Source organism: Anabrus simplex, chromosome 4 (assembly GCF_040414725.1).
Source record: "Anabrus simplex isolate iqAnaSimp1 chromosome 4, ASM4041472v1, whole genome shotgun sequence".
Taxonomy (NCBI): Eukaryota; Metazoa; Arthropoda; class Insecta; order Orthoptera; family Tettigoniidae; genus Anabrus; species Anabrus simplex.
Window position 1 is genome coordinate 115,464,206 of NC_090268.1, and position 20,223 is coordinate 115,484,428.

At 43.1% G+C, this 20,223-nt stretch overlaps 1 protein-coding gene across 1 annotated transcript; it reads left to right on the forward strand.

Moving 5' to 3' along the window:
• The first annotated feature begins 318 nt into the window (after positions 1-318).
• Positions 319-15,285, forward strand: LOC136872468 (dynein light chain Tctex-type protein 2B). The gene is made up of 2 exons (XM_067146280.2): positions 319-497; positions 14,880-15,285. The coding sequence occupies exons 1-2, from the start codon at positions 319-321 to the stop codon at positions 15,043-15,045; spliced, it is 345 nt and encodes a 114-aa protein (XP_067002381.1). The 3' UTR covers positions 15,046-15,285.
• The last annotated feature ends 4,938 nt before the right edge of the window (positions 15,286-20,223 follow it).

Here is a 20,223-nt window from a genome sequence, read left to right on the forward strand (position 1 = left end):
ACTAGATTTCAGACTCCTACTAACATTACATGTATGATTAAAGTCTTGTTATTCTAATCTCCTAAAATACCTAAAAATTGTACTATATGCACAAAATAAATCTCCTTAAATCAGGGGAATGTAAGTCCAGAATACTACCACCTGAAGCTGACGCACATGTCCATTGTAGAGGTTGTTACATCCCTGGTCTGACGAGGAGATCACGATCGATGAGCTCTATTTCCTTGCGCTTGGCACGGCTTAGTGCTTAACAAGTTCTCTTGCTATAGTCACTGTCTAACCTGTGTGTGTGTTCGGTGTTCATAGACTCCCAAGTTCATGAACACCTACCGCTTGGAGTCCAAGAGGCCATTCGTTGCCGAGAAGGTGAACCTCATACTTCAGGCGGTGATGGCTCAGCTGGAAGACGTCCAATATGATCCTAGCCTAATTCCCAAACGTTGCATTGATATGGCCGGCGAGATAAGAAACAAAGTCAAACTGCTTGGATTTGACCGGTAAATAATACACCGAACTTTATATTAATCGGTTATTTATGAAGGGGCACAAGTAATATAAGTCAACTGTTCGGAAATGGCAAACAACCACTTCATAAATATTCCCGATTGATAAAAGCTAAGTCCGTAAACTTGTTTCCGTCACATATTTGGCGAGTTTACTTGATGAAAGATTTATCTTTCAAGGTGCAGTTTCATAACAGAAGCATGTAATATTTGTTTCTGCAGAATACTTGACTTGCGCCTTTTCATAAACAAACCTGTATATTTTTCTTTAAAACTGATATAATACTTGAGGACCCAGGTTGTTCCACAGCATTCGTTATAAATAAGTCAGATAACTCGTCTTGAAATGCCTGTCGTAGTTATATTGTTTTGCGTGACCTTTTCAATGATTTTATGAACATTTAATAAGAAGCGCGTTATGATATGCCGCAGTTCTAGTTAGAATTCATATTGTCATCATATTGTCTGGTAAAAATCTATCCATATGTTCGCATTTTTATCCTGAAGTTCTTGATGTAAAGCTCGGTATTGTGTCATGGAAGGCGATGACATTTTTAATTGCAGTTCTTCTCTATAGAACGGCTGTCTTCTGAGCTCATAGTTTAGTATAAAAGGAGCGTTGTTTGCCACACAGAGAACTTTTTTAAGATGCATGACCTCACTCTTTCTAGTGTAGGTAATATTATCCTTCGATAGGTGTTCCCAGATAATATCTAAGACGTATGTCATGATGGGCTCTGTTTGTACGTAGCGTGTCACTTAGCAGCATGTATCTTATCAGGAACTCTTTGCATTTGTTGAATATATTTCGAAGCTAGGAAAGGTTAGAAAATCAAAGAGTATCTAGCAGGAATAGTACTCGCCCGTGATCAGAAGAAGTGCATAGTCTCCGACTTGACAGGTAGTAATCATTACAAAAGATGAAAATTCCATATATCAGAAAATTAACGAAAGTCTTAGTCGCCTAGCAACAGAATGTATTGCGGGTTAGGGTAAGCGTTCGCCTGCAATTATTGGAGTGATGATTTAATGGTTTGATTTTATGTTTACACAAAGTTGGCTGAACTTAGAGACCTATCAATGTCTCATGATTCACTGGCAGGTAATTCCGGAGAGAATAAAACCAAAATTAAGCCAATCGGTCCAGTAGAACGGACGGACGGATTTGTCAAAGCTACTTTTAGTAAACTCTTTAAATATATAGATTTATTGCTATTCACTTGTTTTCACGTCCTTGGCAAGTTTTAACAACGCACGTTTGTTCCTCAGCAATGCAATTTAATAATATTATCAATTTTAAGGAATAATTGACTTACGCCTTTTCATAAATAAACCTGTAAGTTTAACATATTCTCTAAAATCCATACTTCTACATAGTAAAAATTGTTTCCCCTCACGTTACAGAAGATTTAGCAGTACCTCCAACTGCTAAACGGGAAAAAGAACTGAAGAATGCAGATCTATTTTTCCAAACAGTGAACTCACAAATTCTTTTATTTATGAAAGGCCTTAAGGTTGCTGACCTAAGAACTTGCATAAATAAACGGCAAAAGGAAACAGGACGTTTTTACACATTTAACATCAAGTTGTAAGGTTTTTTTTTTTTTGCTAGGGGCTTTACGTCGCACCGACACAGATAGGTCTTATGGGGACGATGGGATAGGAAAGGCTTAGGAGTTGGAAGGAAGCGGCCCTTGGCCTTAATTAAGGTACAGCCCCAGCATTTGCCTGGTGTGAAAATGGGAAACCACGGAAAACCATTTTCAGGGCTGCCGATAGTGGGATTCGAACCTACCATCTCCCGGATGCAAGCTCACAGCCGCGCGCCTCTACGCGCACGGCCAACTCGCCCGGTAGTTGTAAGTTTCACCAACAGGAAAAATCCTCTCAATTTTAATTGTTGTGTTGACGGGGTTATAGTACCTCGTGGGGAACATTGTAAGTCCGTAGGGTGTTAATATAACGAATGATATTAATTGGGGTAATCATATTAATGAGATTGTTAAGAAAGGTTACAAATATCTTCACATGGTTATGAGATTATGTAAAGGAGAGGGCATATACTTTAAGTCTCCGAAAGACCCCAATTAGAGAATGGTTCCAGTGTATGCGACCCACACCAGGACCAGTCGATACGAGAACTGGAAAACATTCAAAGGAAAGCAGCACGATGTGTTCTGGGTGATTTCCGACAAAGGAGTAATGTTACGAAAATGTTGCACACTTTGGGGTGGGAAGACTTGAGAGTAAGGAGAGAAGATGCTCGACTATGTGGCATGTTTCGAGCTGTCAGCGGAGACATGGCGTGGAATGAGATAAGTAGCCGAATATGCTTGAGCGGAGATTTTAAATGTAGGAGACATAATAAATAATATGGTAAAGTTTGATTTCAAGAGGACAAGTTTGGGCAAATATTCATTTATAGGACGAGAAGTAAGGGATTGGAATACATTATAAGGAAAATTTTCAATAAATTCACAAGATCTTTGAAAACGTTGAAAAAAAAAAAGCTAGATAAACTTCAAATGAAATATGCCACCTGGGCTATAGCCGTAAAATTCATTGATTGATTGATTGATTGATTGATTGATTGATTGATTGATTGATTGATTGATTGACTGACATCGGATCTTCATCCTTTCACTACTAAAAGGTGCGTCAAGCCCCAAAGAATTGTTTACTACTAGAAACTCGTTTTCAAACCCCACTGTGGGTGGCATACGCAGAGGAAGAATACACCCACGATATCTTCTGCCTGTCGTAAGAGTCTACTAAAAGGGGCGACCAAGGGTTGATGGAATTGGAACAATGAGATTATTTGTGATTTGTGCCATTATATGAGGACGACATTACTTGCGATTAGTACCATTAAGTGAGGAACACCATGGGTCTGGGCGTTGCTTGTGATTAGTTGATTAGTACCATCGTGTGTATCCCACATAGGCGGGGGAGCGGGCGTGCCCGCACAGACTTGCGTCCGTGCGAGAGAACGTGCCGTGCACTGTGTTTAATTGTGTTGGTCTCCCCATATTCATAATGGGTCTGTGTTACCATTATGCGAGAAACACCACGGGTCTGCGTTACCTGCGATTAGTACCGCTATATCAGAAACACCATGGGTCTACATTAGCAGTGATTATTATCACTATATATTTGAAACCGTCGGCTGTACGCTGATTACCCTCGAGCAACGCGGCTGGTTGGAATACGCTAGGATAGCAGTCACAGATTGTCTGATGTATCTTCGGTTCTTTGTCTTGTCAGAGAACCAAGTGTGGTAACTCCGTGGATAATACGACGACCTGAAATAACCTTGGGTCTGCACACTGGCCCGAAAGAGAACACTAGACCCCTCAATTTATCGGAGGCACTTCCTGTCCCTTGCTGGACGGTATCGAGATTCAGTCGCCGTTTACACGGATGGTTCGAGGGCAGAAACGGAAGTGGGCTGTGCGTTCGTTGTCGACAATGACAGGTTTCTTTTTCTCTCCCGGACACCTGTAGTGTGTACACAGCAGAGCTCTATGCTATCTGTGAAGCTCTGCGGTACACGCTGTCCGATGAGTGCCGACACTTTCTGCTGTGTACCGGTTCCTTGAGGTCGCCACAATCGTATTTATACGTGTTTTCCTCGGCACCCGCTAGTGCAGCAGATCCAGGACCTGCTGGCCGGGTGTTCACATGCCGGGACAAGAATCACGTTTGTGTGTAGAAGGAAACGAGTTAGCTGATAAGGCTGCCAGTGAAGCAGTTACATTGTCCCTGTTGCCTTACAAGGTTCCAGCGAGTGATATTCGCCTCAGCAGAGACATTTTGTTATGTCCCATTAGGAGATGCAGTGGCAGGCCACTCCACTGCCAAATAAGCTGAGAGCGATAAAAGGAACAAGGAAGGTATGGAGGACTTCCCCTCGATTTTCCCAGAGGTATTAAGGGAGAGTCCTACAGTACCGGCCAGCTTGCAGTACCGGACATTGCTGGTTCTCGTTTTAGGTGCTATATGGCAGTAGCTTACAGGTGGCATATGAAGGGGTTTCGTTTAGCGTTAAGTCTTGTGTGAGATGTGAGTATTGTACTTTGGCCCCGCTTACGATCGCGCGCGAAAATGTATTTTCAAGCCCCAGGTACTCCATTTCCAGGTAAGCTGTTGATTTTGTTTTAACTTACATATTATATACATTATTTGAGGATGCTATAGCTGGTAAGGGTTTTTTTTTTTTTTTTTTTGCTAGTTGCTTTACGTCGCACCGACACAGATAGGTCTTATGGCGACGATGGGACAGGAAAGGGCTAGGAGTGGGAAGGAAACGGCCGTGGCCTTAATTAAGGTACAGCCTCAGCATTTGCCTGGTGTGAAAATGGGAAACCACGGAAAACCATTTTCAGGGCTGCCGACAGTGGGGTTCGAACCTACTATCTTCCGAATACTGGATACCAACCGCTCTAACGCTTTGGAGAGAGCAGGGAGAGTCGAAATGGGACGGTAATCGGATAGTAGTTTCGAACCTGGGTTTTTAGGAAGTGGAATTACATTGGCGTACTTCCAAGTTGTCGGCAATGTGCCGTTTTTGAGACAGTAATTAAAAATTTTGGGTGAGAATGGGTAGAATAGCGCCAATAATATTATGTATGGAAGTAATAGGAATTTCATCGATACCGCTTGCTTTGGATTTAATAGAATACAAGACTTTCTTAACTTCATTAGTGCTGACGATACGAAAGGCAAAGCAGGGGCGATTTTGTGGGACAGGTGCTGGGACGTTATTTACGCGCGGTCTGTTAAGCGGATTAGACTGAGCTCTCTCTTCCGTGAAATACTCATTTAAATCGTCGAGTGGAATGTCAGGTACCTGAAGCTGTTCATGTGTTTTTCCTATGCCCATGGTTCGGAGATGCCTCCAGGCACTCTCCGTATTTATGTTACTTACTGATTCGCGAACATGTTTAAATTTAAGATTACGGATGATTTGTTTAGTTTTATTCCTAATTATTCTATACTGTTCATAGTCATTTGGGTCCTGAGTACGTTTGTAATGTCGGTAAAGAGCATCACGTTGAGACATCATATTTTTAACTGCAGGGGTTAGCCATGGATTAGGTTTGCGGGATATTCTGATCTGTCTTTTCGGTGCATGTTTGTTGTATAGATTGTGTATTAACGAATTAAATGTATTTATTTTTTCATCAATGTCTGTCAGATTTAAAATGCTATTCCATGGAAGATTGTAGGCATCGTGTCTTAATTCATAGATGTCGATATCTTTCATATTCCTGCACGTTAAGTACCTAGGTTTATATTTTGGAACGCGAAGTGAGTACGCAAGAAATATAAGATCGTGGGTGGACACGCCCGGTACTGAAATTTGTCCGCGGTTTACCACTTTCTGAGGGTTGTTTGTTACTTTGAGATCTATTAAGGTGTGGGAAATGTTGTTGGCAGTACGTACATGGTTTGTAGGATCATAGGAAAGGATAGTCAAGTCACATGAGGAAAACAAGTCTTCTAGTTTCTTAGTATCGTATTTCTTGGTAAGTAGATTTGTACTGAAGTCGCCTAATATAATGATATGTTGATAGACTGGTAGCAAGTTAAGTAGGTGCGTTTCAAACTCGGTCAAGTAAGATACTTTAGGTGGTCGGTAAACCACTCCAATAAGTATTTTCTGTCCACTGGCAACTACTTCAACGAACATAAACTCCGTCCTCGGCAATTCACCGGTCGATGAGGTACAAATGACACGGCTCTTCAGGTCATTTCTACAGTAGAGAACAATACCTTCACCCCTCTTATTTGTACGATCATGGCGGTAGAGGTTATAGCCATCAAGACGAACCATGTTGTTTGTAATTGATGGCGATAACCAGCTTTCACTAATACCTATCAAATGGAGGCTATTTTTGTTCAATATAGCCTGAATTTCGTCAATGTGTGCGGGCAAGCTTAGGCTGTTCAAGTGACAACACTGGAGAGTATGAGGATATAGTGAAAGCTCTTGTTTCAAAAGGTTACCGGCATCTATGTTCTGTGAAGGAGTGAGGGGTGTGCTATTCTTAGAGAGGTCATTGTCATGAGGAAATGCCGTAGCTACCTGACTAATGGGCATGCTTTAACTGAGACAAAAAGAAATCTTACCTGGATCTCCTGAAGAAATGGAATGCTTACGGGTTAAGGCACCACACACACACACACACACAATCACACACGTAAATCTAATAATAATAATAATAATAATAATAATAATAATAATAATAATAATAATAATAATAATAATAATAATAATAATAATAACAACATTTACTGGGCACATCACAATTGTCATATCACTCCGATAATCCACCTAACCGCCTCATATGTAAGTTCAGTTCATTAGGTGAGCTAATGTGGAGCTTTTTCCCGTCTTCCAAATGAACAATAATGCGGCCGTCCTGCGTCGAAACTCGCCGCATACCCCAGAAGTCCCGAGCTTTACGCAGTAATTCTTTCCTTATGGATGTCAGAAATTCGGTTATTAATAATTTGGTACCTTTAAGAACTCGCTTGGCGCGCCAGATGCGGTCTCTTTCATGGTACCTGAGGAATTTAATGTGATCGGCCTATTACCTGCGGACACCTGACACTGCTACTAGAAAATACTAATGTTTGAGTCGCTTAAATGATCACCTTTGTTGTTATCGTCGATATTCTGTATTTGTTTCGAACGGTAATCTATGCGCTTCAATTGCACTAGCAGTGTTACGCTAACTTGTTCAACTTGTCAAAAACGAATCAAAAATTTTAAAAAGGTTTCATGGTGGAAATTCAGATGTGCACACATGTGATGATTGCACTGCAACTGTTAACTTTTACTGACCCCGAGCACAACTCAGTACTGACTGCTCTGTCCGATAATGCGTCTTGGTAAGGGTTACAACTTAAATGTTTCCAAACAGGCGTTTATTGCTACAAGACTACACAAGTGAATCTCTTGACCTGCAATATCCCCATTCCTATATAGTTCAAATTAATAGCATGATACAAGATTATACCACTTAATAAACGTGTCCTCCTCCGTACGTAACGGTTAGTGTTATTAGCTGCCGTCCTCAGGAGCTCGGGTTCGATTCCCGGTACTGCCAGAAATTTAAGAATGGCAAGAGGGCTGCTGGTATGTGGTTGAAATGGTACATGGAGCTCTCCTCTATGGGAGGTGTGCCTGAAAATAGCCGCATCACCTCAGGATGAGGACATGAGTTAAACGTCCGGCTCGTTGGCTGAATGGTCAGCGTACTGGCCTTCCGTTCAGAGAGTCCCGGGTTCGATTCCCATCCGGGTCGGAGATTTTAACCTTCACTGGTTAATTCCGATGGGACTGGATGTTTGTGCTGTCCCCTGCAAGTCACACACAACACATAACACGCAGTTACCTACACATGGCGGATGCCGGCCACCCTCATAGGAGGGTTTGCATTACAAGGGCTGCACTAGGCTAGAAATACACACACGAAATTAATTCATTAGTAAAAGTTCTAATCTAATTCTATCTAATTCTTATTTGACTCTGCCGTCTGCCAGGGCTGAAATACACCACTGTTACAGAACATGCGTAGGCCTACGAGCTACAAGTTGTTGTTCGTAACTGTAGGCCTAACAGACGGTAGTACAGCCTGCGTAAGCCAACCCCCCGGTGGGAGGGGGACGCAGATGAATAATACACTTACGATATCCCCTTCCTGTCGTAGGAGGCGACTAAAAGGAGCCTCAGGGGCTCTGAGCTTGGGAGCGTGGGCTGGCGACTACAGGGCCGTTAGCTGAATCCTGACATTGCTTCCACTTAGGTGTGCCACACACCTAACTTTCATCTATCATGTCCAACCTCCCTTGGTCAACTCTTGTTCTTTTCGGACTCGAACGTATTAGAGCAATCGCGGCTTGGGAGTCTTTCATTTTCACGCCCTCCATGGCCCTTGCCTTTCTTTGTCCAGCACTTCATTATTTGTCGAAGTATTCCTTGCCTGTCGTAAGAGGCGACTAAAAGAGGCGACTATGGGATGATGACACTAGAACCAAGAGACTACTTGTGATTAATACCATTACTGCGGAACACCATGGGTCGACGTTATTTGCGACTAATACCACCTTCCGAGGAAAACCATAGGTCTACGTTACATAGGAGCAGTACCATTATGCGAGAACCACTACGGGTCTGGGCGTTGTTTGTCATAAGTGTCATCGTGTGCATTCCACTGGTAGGTTCCTCGTTGCACTTTTGCTAGTCGGAAGTTTTAATTATCGTTTCATTTCGCTTAACCTCGTACCATTAGGGGCCGATCACCTAGCTGTTAGGCCCCTTTAAACAACAAGCATCATCAAATTTTAGACTATACTCGACAGAACGAGAATATGCTAACCGGGCTTCTGGTGGCGCTGGTAGATATATATATTCGATGTGATACCTACAACCAAGAGGTTCCACTAAGAACCCAGCTGGAGGCAGAAGCGGTACGAATTTCGTTGCCTGTCCTAATAACAATTTGTTATGTTTATTGCCCGCAAGGCCAGCCATAAATATCAAGGAAGTAATTGATCTTACAGATCAGCTCCCACCTCCATCGCAGACGATGATATAACTCATATCACGTAAGTGATTCTTGCTGTTGCTGAGGGGTCCATCCCATCTTTTTCTGCAACATCTCGACAAAAACACGTTCCATAGTGGAACGAAGAAATTGCAGCAGCTATAAGAGAAGCACGTCGCGCTCATTAACGTTATCGGTCGTACGGGAGAATTTAACCTTAAATGGTCAATTCCCTTGGCTCGGGGACTGGGTGTTTGTACTGTCTGCAACATCCCTGCAATTCACATAGCACACATAAAACTACCTCCACTACAAAAAAACCTGTGGGTAAGGGACGCAGACGTTCACCCGCGGTATCCCCTGCCTGTTGTAAGAGGTGACTAAAAGGGGCGACCAAGGGATGAACAAATTAGAACCATGAAACTACTTGTGATTATTACCACCACGCGGGGAACACCATGGGTCGCTTTTACTTGCGCCGTAGTACCACTACGTTGGGTACCAAATAGGTTTGTGATTAGTAGCAAACGAAAGCGCGACGGCTTTTACAGTACCTGTGATTAGTAGCACTATATGAGCGACACCATGGGATGAGAGAACCTATCGTTCAGGCTTGCCTATGATTAGTACCCACTATATGAGGAACACCACGGCATAGTACGAGTCCCTGTGGTTAGTACGCTTATGTGATTAACACCATAGGTTTGCGTTGCCTGTAAATGGTGCCGCAATGTGCGAAACACCGTAGGTCTGTAATACATGTGAGAATTTCATTACCTGTGAGTAGTACCATAATGTGTGGAATACCGCGAGTCTGCGCTACTCTTGATTAGTACCGCAACATTACATATACCATGGTTCTACTTTTCTAGCGATAAGTACCATTGTGACGAGCCGCTGACATGGATTTTGTCACGAACCTGCTACGTTGGCGTAGCAGGGGGAGAGGTGATACTCCCACGTGGCGCGTCCCAGGTGGCGGATAGGGGGGTCCTAACCGGCTTGCCGGCGGACTTGAGGGAAATAAAATACCTCTCGCGGACCAAACACTCTACCCCCTGCGGGTGGGGGACGCACATGTAGAATACACCCGCGGTATCCCCTGCCTGCCGTAAGAGGCGACTAAAAGGGGCGACCAAGGGCTGACTGAATTAGAAATATGAAACTAATTTTGAATCGTACCATCACGCGGGGAACACCATAGGTTGCCTGTACTTGCAAGTAGTACCACTAAATTTGGTACGAAATAGGTTTGTGATTAGTAGCAGTTAAAGCCTGGCCTGGTGGATTCCAGTACCCGTGCGTCGTACCCATGTGAGCAACACCGCGGGTCTGGGCGTAGCCTGTGAGTTGTACCACTATATGAGCAGCACCGTGGGTCTGCGTTGCCTAGTACCCACTATGTGAGGAACACCACGGGAATACCGGCGCCCGTGTTTAGTGCACCTAGGTGGGGAACCTTCTCGGTTTGCGTTGGCTATGAGTTGCGCCATTGTGTGAGACACACCATAGGTCTGCGTTACTTGTACGTATTGCAATACTTGTGATTAGTACCATCTTTTGTGGAACACCGTGAGTCTTCGCTACTTCTGATTAATACCCCAACATGACACATACCATGGTTCTATTTTACTCGCGACATGTACCATTCTGTGGGGCCTTAGACGTGGATTTTGCACCCCCTTTAGACACCGAGCATCGTTGTGCTTTATAAGTGGTTCCTTGGTCGATAATAATGTTATTTTCGGTCTGTTTTGAGTCTGATCCACTGTTTTTGTTTGTTTTTGTTTTATTTTTTGTTGGGTTCCTGTCCATCCATTCATTCTTCATGACATATTTTATTTTCATTTTGGTCAGTGGATGCCTTTGGAATTTTTGTTCTTTCATTTCGTACCATTAGGGGTCGATGACCTTCGATGTTAGGCCCCTTAAAACAACAAGCATCATCATCATCAACATGGATTTTGGACCCCTTTCGACTAAGGGTATCATCGATTCAGTATTGTGCTTTAGAAGCAGTCCCTTGGCCAATAATACTATTGTTCTACGCCAGCTTCTGAGCATGTGAGGCACTGTGCGTCGGTTCCACTGATCTTTTTAAATTCATATACATCTATTCATCCTTCGTCCTCACGTTTTGAATTGTGGTCAGTTGTTTTTGGGCTTTTAATTTGTCATTTCATTTCGACTCATTTCGTACCATTAGGAGCCGATGACCTAGACGTTAGGACCCTTTAAACAACAAGCATCACCATTATCATCCCCAGTAATAAAACATAAACAATAAAAATAATGACCCTGTATATGTTCGTCTTTGCCAGGGGGTAAGTTTTAGAAAATCAATCGTGTCATGCATTTTATATCGCAAATTTCAGATGACCTCCAGCCACGAGACATATTTGACAACAACTACAATAATAATAATAATAATAATAATAATTATAATAATAATTGTTACCGTGTTTTGGTGGTAGTTATGCATGAAAGAAGGTGCTGGGTGGTGAATAGGTCTCAAGCTACTAAAGTGAAATTAATTTTAAAATTTAACAAGGTTATATTTTCTTTGCAAAATTAGGTAACAACAAATAGAACAGGTACTTAGTAGCCGAAACACGATTGAAAAAAAATACATTTACATAGGTACCCCATTTGGGGCTTCAAAAGTCAGAAACATAATTCTTGGGCAATCAGCTCAGTTTTACCCCAAACACAATTTTAACAGAGGGGCAGAAAACCCCATTCATACCTAGGAGCCCTGGCTCCACATTACACTGAAAAGCCTCCTCGAGGCATACAACATACAATTTTCAAAAGAGCCACTCGCTCTCAAATTTAAGCCTCTCCCAGGCCACACCAAACTCCACCTTTAAGCTGTCCTCAAAGGACATATACACAGGGGTAAAATACCCAGCCTACTGAGGTCTATTAAATGACAAGAAGGTTAATACATGACCTCTAAAATACAATTTGAGGGGAGGCGAACTTGCACTCTTAATACACTTTGTTTAAGACCTACTTGGCCTTAGGCCGTTAGTGCAAGGGCTAATCCCATACTACAGAGGTGACTTAAGAAAATAACAATTTACATTACATTACGGAAGAATTGGTTGAGAAAATAAGTTCACCTCCAGACAATGTGAGTGGGAGCTCGAGAGGGTTAGCACTCTCTATCCCAGTATGTAGCTTTACAAGAAAATGGATGAAAAGAGAAGTTACATTTTAGGAAAAGGTTACATAGTGGAACGCTTAGAACCGCCCCGAAAGTTAAACTGCTGAGCTAGCAAAGAAAGAATTTATTAATCGGCCATTACCTTGTTGTTGACCGCTGCCGAAGAAAGAGGCGCTTCCCGCCCCCTGCTATGTACTTAACACACTGAAAGATGGAACAGAAGTGGCGCGGAGACCCTAAAATCAGCAGTTTATATCCTCTCGTGGAAGGTTCTAGGCGTTAGGGGAAAGAAAACACCCTCCCACAAACTCTTTATTGGGTAGGACCCCGCAACAGATTCAAGTTGGGGGAAGATACACCAGATTGGTCAGAAATTAATAGAAGAAATACGGGATTGGATACATTCATAACAAGGGGAAGAAAGGGGTAAATATTGCCAACTTAAACAATGACAGAAAGAAATTTAACAAAGAACAAACTCTTGAAATTAAATTTTCTCCAACAAAATAGTTCTTTGACTCCGCACTAGGTTGCACTATTGTTGATCTTCAGTAGTGTCCTCTAGGAGAGAAAGTTTACACTTCTTACTTCAAGCGAAACAAAAACACATCAAAAATGACACAGTTCAAAAACTCAAAATTTTCCACGTGGTGACATCTTCTGAGAAGGTAAAGAATTAACAGCGTAGATAAAGTTCAGACTTCCTCCAGCAGAGGAGTTTCACCTGGCGCAATTTTTAAATTAGCGGCGTGGAGGTGTACCGCCCGGTACAATAATAATAATAATTGGTCCGTGGTATCTGTGGAACAGCAGATGTGAAAGAAGGTGCGGGCTGGAATGGGTCTAAGTACAAGTCCGAAAGATGAATTTAAAATTTAAATAAAGGTTATATTTTCAACAGATAACAAGATTTAACAATTTTTCACTAGGTGAAATAACAATGAATATTCAGGTACAACAATAATTTTACAAGCAAAAACACAAGTTAAGGTGTCTTTACAAATCCTGGGCTTCGAGCCCCAATTTGACAATCCTTGAGCTCTCAGCTCACAACCACAAATTACCAAAGGGCAGAAAACGCCTAATTACATGGAGCACTTGCTCCCACCTCGTAATGTCAAGCACCCTAGAGGCACCTTTCAAAATACCAGAAAGAGCTGACCAGCTGTCAATCGTCCAAGCCTATTAAGGGCAGTAACAGACTATTACACTTAACTGCCATCAAGGCACAACTTATAATTGAACAGGGGTATCTCGTACCCAATCTACTGGGCCTTCGCTGGAAGGAAAAAAAAAACGGGTTAAGTTAATGGCCCAAAATACAAAGCTGAATGGTAGCGAGTACTTGACTCCTACATGAAAGCTTGGTAAAACCTAAGTGGCGCTAGGCCGATTCAACAGGGGCTATTCCCACACTAGGGAGGTGACTCGTATAAGAACATTTTAATACATTAGGAAGGAGAAGAAAATCAGTTATGAAGACGTAGTCACCTCAAATCAAAATCAAGGGGAGCTCGAGAGGATAAAGCACACTCTATCCCCGATTTACAGTTAAAGTAACATGAACATTTTACATCGAAATGGTATAGGTTACAACAAAACGGTGTCGGACCTCCCCCGGGGATTAAACTGCTGAGCTAGCAAGAAAATAAAGATGTTAAACGGCCATTACCTTTTTGAAGGGCTGCTGACTGATGAAAGAGGCGCTTCCCGCCTCCTGCTGTTCTTCCATACACTAAGCAGATGTTGTACGAGTGGCCGAGAGACCAGAAAGTCAGCAGCTTTTATACCCTCGTGGAAGATTCGAGACCTTTCATGAATAATTAAGACACATCCACATTCGTTTATTGGTCGGCTAAAAGTTACAAGTCAAAAATGAAGAAGAAACCTGTGATTGGAGGGAAATTAATTACAGAAATTACTGATTGGGTAAATTCGAAACAGGCGGAAAGAAAGGATTAATATTGCCAACCCACCAACGAAAGAATGAAATTTAGTAAAGACAACAACTTATGAATACAAAATATCTTCAAGAAAAGTTCCTTCACTTCGCACCAGGGTGCATGATCATAGTTTTTGGTAGAGACATCTGTGAGAGAATGTCCACACTCCTTGATAATTAGTAAACCAAAACAACTCGAAATTAACGCAGTGACATCTTCAGATAAACGGTTGAATTAATTCAGTTTTAAAGTTCAGAATTTCAGCTGTAGAGGAGTACTTTAAGGCGTAAAATTCAAGTGTGCGGCCTATAGGTGTACCAACCGGTACTACTACAACAACAACAACAACAACAACAACAATAATAATAATAATAATAATAATAATAATAATAATAATAATAATAATAATAATAATCACCATCATGGTCTTCATCATCGCGAAACATCACAGATTCCGTAATTTATTTTAGATACAACCTTTCGTTGCGTTTCTCTTTGAATAATATTCAGCCCTGCTTTGCGAGTGAATATCATTTATGATAATTCGTTGATTAACAGATATCTTCTTCATAAAAAGGAGTGAAAAATCACTATCTCCACAATGCTTATGGTGAAGAATGCTTTTGAAGGAAACTATTTTTATTAACCCCTTGACAACTATCAAAAGGAAACTGCTAAGTTGCTTAGTCCTGTATTATGTGTGTTTCAGGTACAAACTTGTGGTCGTTGTGGACATCGGAGAGAAGAACTTCCAGGGAGTGTGCTCGGCCTTCAGGTTCCTGTGGGACTGTGAGAGAGACAACTACACATACCACAAATTTGAGAACATGTTCCTGTATGCCGTCGCCTCAGTGTTTGGCGTCTACTACGACTAGTCACAAAATTTTATATTTATTTATTATTTTAGTAACTCGTCTAGTTGTAAGAATATAGACATTAATATATTTATTCATTGACATATATTGTCGGAAAATTTTTATACAAAATTATTAATGAACGTTAGCGCTTATAGGTTAGTGTTTAGGATATTAGTTAATATACTTTCGTATCAAGTTACATTTATTATTCATTCATTATGTATTTTCATGTATTTTACCAAATTGTCCTTCTCGTCTTCTAGGCGAACTTCCTGCCCGTTTAAGGGAATATTTGAAGGAAAGCAGAAATTTTTTTAAACATTCATTGGTAAATAAAGTTCTATTCCTTGGCTGAATGTCAGCGTAGTGGACTTCATTTCAGAGGCTCCCGGGTTCGATTACCGGGCGGGTTGGGGATTTTAACCCCACCGTACAGAGTGATTGATTTCGTCTGAATACACATTTCATCATCTACAAACAACACAACAGAACAGATACCAGCCACCACAGAAACACGCAGTAGTGCTTACATTCCTCCACATAGGATTGGCGTCAAGAAGGACGTACAGCTGTAAAACTGGCCAAATCCCCATGAAGTGCCGACTGAAAGAAATTGTGAAAATGGCCAGAAAGAAGACAAATAATATAATGTACACAGAAAGAGACGTCGGATCGCTCCGAAACGGGGCCTGCAGGTAGGTCGCAGGCAGATATGTTACTGATTACAATGAATGTGGTATGACTGGACACCGACTTCTGCCAGCAGAATGCGTCGAAGGCGTCTATCCTTGGCCCATAAAAGACTCACAAAAGCCACGAACTTACTACACTGGCGTAGCAGGGGGAAAGGTGATACTCCTAAGTGGCGCGTCCCAGGTGGCGGATAGGTGGCTCCTAACCGGCTTGCCGGCGGACATGAGGCAAATAAAATACCTCTCGCGGACCAAACACACAACCACCAGTGGGTGGGGGACGCAGACGAAGAATACACCCAGGGTATCCCCTGCCTGTCGTAAGAGGCGACTAAAAGTGGCGACCAAGGGATGATTGTATTGGAACCATGAAACTACTTATGATTAGTACCACAACGCGGGGAACACCATGGGTCGCTTTTACATGCGCGTAGTACCACTATGTTAGGTACCAAATAGGGTTGTTATTAGTAGCAACATAGTGCGTTGCCGGCTTCTACAGTACCTGAGATTAGTGACACCATGGTTCTGGCTTGCCTATGATTAGTACCCACTAGCCTATATGAGGAACACGACGGGATAGTGCGGGTCCCTGTGGTTAGTACACGTATGTGATGAACACCATATATTTGCGTTGCTTGTAAATGGCGCCGGAATGTGCGAAACACCATAGGTCTGTATTCCATGTGCGAATGTCATTACCTGTGAGTAGTACCATAATGTGTGGGATTCCGCGAGTCTACGCTACTTTTGATTAGTACCACAACATGAACAATTACCATGGTTCTATTTTCCTAGCGATAAATACCATTATGAGGGGCCTATGACTTAGATTTTATACCCCTTTAGACTTAAAGCATCATCGATGCAGTCCCTTGATCAGTAATACTGTTCCACGAACCTGCTACGCAGGCGTAGCAGGGGGAGAGGTGATACTCCCACGTGGTGCTTCCCAGGTGGCGGATAGGGGGGTCCTAACCGGCTTGCCGGCGGACATGAGGCAAATAAAATACCTCTCGCGGACCAAACACACTACCTCCTGTGGGTGGGGGACGCAGATGAAGAATACACACACGGTATCCCCTGCCTGTCGTAAGAGGCGACTAAAAGGGACTCAAGGGGCTCTCAACTTGGGAGTGTGGGTTGGCGACAATGGGGACCTTAGCTGAGTCCTGATATTGCTTCCACTTACTTATGCCAGGGTCCTCACTTTCGTCTATCCTGTCCGACCTCCCTTGGTCAACTCTTGTTCTTTTCCGGCCCCGACGGTATTAGAGCATTCGAGGCCTAGGGAGTCTTTCATTTTCACGCCGTTCGTGGCCCTTGCCTTTCTTCGTCCGTTACTTCATTTTTCGAAGTGACTGATCCCTTCTTTCTTCTTCTTTTTTCTCTCTCTCTCTACCCCCTTTGGTTGGGGGACGCAGACGAAAAATACACCCACGGTATCCCCTGCCCGTCAGGATAGGCGACAAAAATGGGCGACCAAGGGATGATTGTATGAGAACCATGACACAACTTTTGATTTGTACCATCACGCGGGGAAAACCATGGGTCGCCTTTACTTGCGACTAGTACCACTATGCTAGGTACACAATAGGTTTGTGCTTAGTAACAGCAGAGAGAGGGTCACTGTGGGTTTCCAGTACTCGTGAGTCGTACCCATGTGAGCAACACCACGGGTCTGAGCGTTGCTTGTGCTTAGTACCACTATATGAGCGACACCGTGGGTCTGCGTTGTCTGTGATTAGTACCCACTATGTGAGAAATACCACGGGAATACCGGCGTCCGTGATTAGTTACACCTAGGTGAGGAACCCCATCGGTTTGCGTTGGCTATGACTGGCGCCATTGTGTGAGAACACCATAGGTCTGCGTTACCTGTACGGCGTACAATACTTGTGAGTAGTACCATCATGTGTGGAACACCGTGAGTCTTCGCTACTTTTGATCAATACCACAACATGACAAATGCCATGGTTATACTTTGCTAGAGATAAGTACCATTCTGAGGGGCCTTTGACCTGGCTTTTAGACCCCTTTAGACATCAAGCATCCTCGATTCCGGGTTGTGCTTTAGAAGTTTTCCCTTTTGCAGTAATACTATTATTTATGAACTTTTTTTTGAGTCGGACCCACTGTTATTTTGTTTGCTTGTTTTTTTTTTTGGTTCATATCCATCCATTCATTCTTCATGGCATTTTTTTATTTTGGTCAGTGGATGATTTTGAACTTTTTGTTAGTTCATTTCGTACCATTAGGGGCCGATGACCTCGATGTTAGGCCCCTTTAAACAACAGGCATCATCTTCATCATTTCATGTAATGCCCTACGTTAGTATTGATACATGCCCGTACCCGCCGTCGTATTGAATCCCGGGTGCACTGCTGTATCCCTGTAGTACTACGTATGGTTTCACACCCATCCACAATAGGGGCACAAAAACACTATGTACCGGGATTCAGTACAAAAAAAGCTTTCAAATGCACCCACTAATAAAATCTAGAGGGTTTAGGTCTGGAGAGCATGGAAGTCAGCGAAGCGTTTCCAGACCCTCGTCCAGTTAACATATACATATCAGAAAACAGTTTCGCATGATGACAAACCTTAAGTATACTAAACATACAGCTAGGTTGTGTCTCTCTCCTTCACTGCCCCAGAGCTGCTCATCAGAGTTGGGCCCAAGCATACCGTGAATGGGGACGTGCAGAGTGGCGTTTCGTTCAGTTTACGGACGAAACCAGGATCGTCTTCCAGGTGGTGGTGATTATTGTTTTAAGAGGAAGTACAACTAGGCAACCATCCTTTATATAACACTAATCAGAGGGGGAAAATTGAAGGGATCCGACACTTCGAAAATGAAGATATCGCCTAAATGAAGACAAGGTCCACGAAGGGCGTGAAAATGAAAGACTCCCTAGCCCTCGCAAACCTAATAGCGTCGGGGTCGGAAAAGAACAAGAGTTGACCAAGGAAGGTCGGGTAGGATAGATGAAAGTAAGGAGCCCGGCGCAAGGAAGTGGAAGCAATCCCAGGACTCAGCTAAGGGACCCGTGTTTGCCATCCCACGCTACAAAGTTAAGAGCCCCTGGGTCCCCTTTTAGTTTTCTCTTACGACAGGCATGGGATACCGTGGATGTTATTCTACCGCCCCCACCCAGAGGGGGAACACTCCCAGCCAATCGCCTTCCACCCCAACAGTTGTCGCCCTAGGGTCTGGAGGCATAAGAGATCTCGTGCCAGGCTACAGCATATCGAAAAAGTGCACACATTCCAAGGAGGTCAGTCATGGTGAGGGTTGGGATAATGCTGGGACAGCGAATGCCGCTTGTGCCTTTTGACGGCACAATGATGGGTGAGCGTTGCATTCGTAAGGTGCTCCGACCAATTGTGCGTCAATTCCGTGAAGTAATCGGCGATCAGTTCATTATTTTGGACAACAACGTAAGACCACGTCAAGCGGAAGTGATACAAACTTTCCTCCAGGTGTCCGACATTACCCGAACGTAATGGCCTGCGATGTCGTCGGACATGAACTGTATCGAACATACATGGGATATGCTGAAGCGTGCTATTCCTCAGCGACCACGCCCTCCCATAACAGGTCATCGATGTCGCTGTGAAAGAGTGGGATCGCCTCTCTCAAGAGGACGTGCACAACTTGATCTGTGGTATGCTACGGTGAGTACGACACCTGCTAGATGTCCCGGGTGGCCACGTTTCTTATTGAAATGTCACAGTATGGCAAGGTTTAAACACTACCCGTCCCTATATAACGGGTCAAATTTATGTTGTTAAATCTCTTATAATTTTCTTTTCAGGCATGAATAAATTATCCATGAGAATGCAGTCAATTTTGTTATATCCTAGCCCAAAATCCCAAAATCGTTCTGCATCATAGCAAACGACCATTTATCAAAAATGGTTTGATGTGTTTAATTTCTTCTTATATGTGTGTGAGGAATGTGTTGTGAATGTTTGGCCTACCTTATTTCTACATTCTGTATAATAACATAGAAATCCCACCTCTGCCTATCAGTGTATCTGCCCCAGCTGGCCCTATGAGTTACATCACACAATTCATCACAGGGACTAGCTGCCGTATCCAGAGACAGATATGGGCTGATTCCTTCTTTCTTTATATTAAAAAAAGTTGCATTATGTCGCACCGACACAGATCTTATGTCGACGATGGGACAGGAAAGGGCTAGGAGTGGTAAGAAAGCGGCCTTGGCCTTAATTAAGGTACAGCCACAGCATTTGCCTGGTGTGAAAAAACTATCGTCAGGGCTGCCGACAGTTGGGTTCGAACATTGGATACTGGCCGCACTTAAGCGACTGCGGCTATCGAGCTCGATGGCAGATTCCTATGGTGGCAGTGGATGTAATGGTGGTTTCTACCGTCTGAACAACTGGTAAGGCGACGTGGTTTCCAGGAGGGAGTATTTTTAAGGGTTCATTGCAAGAATGACGGATGTTAGTGAGATCTAACTGTTTCCGTTAAATG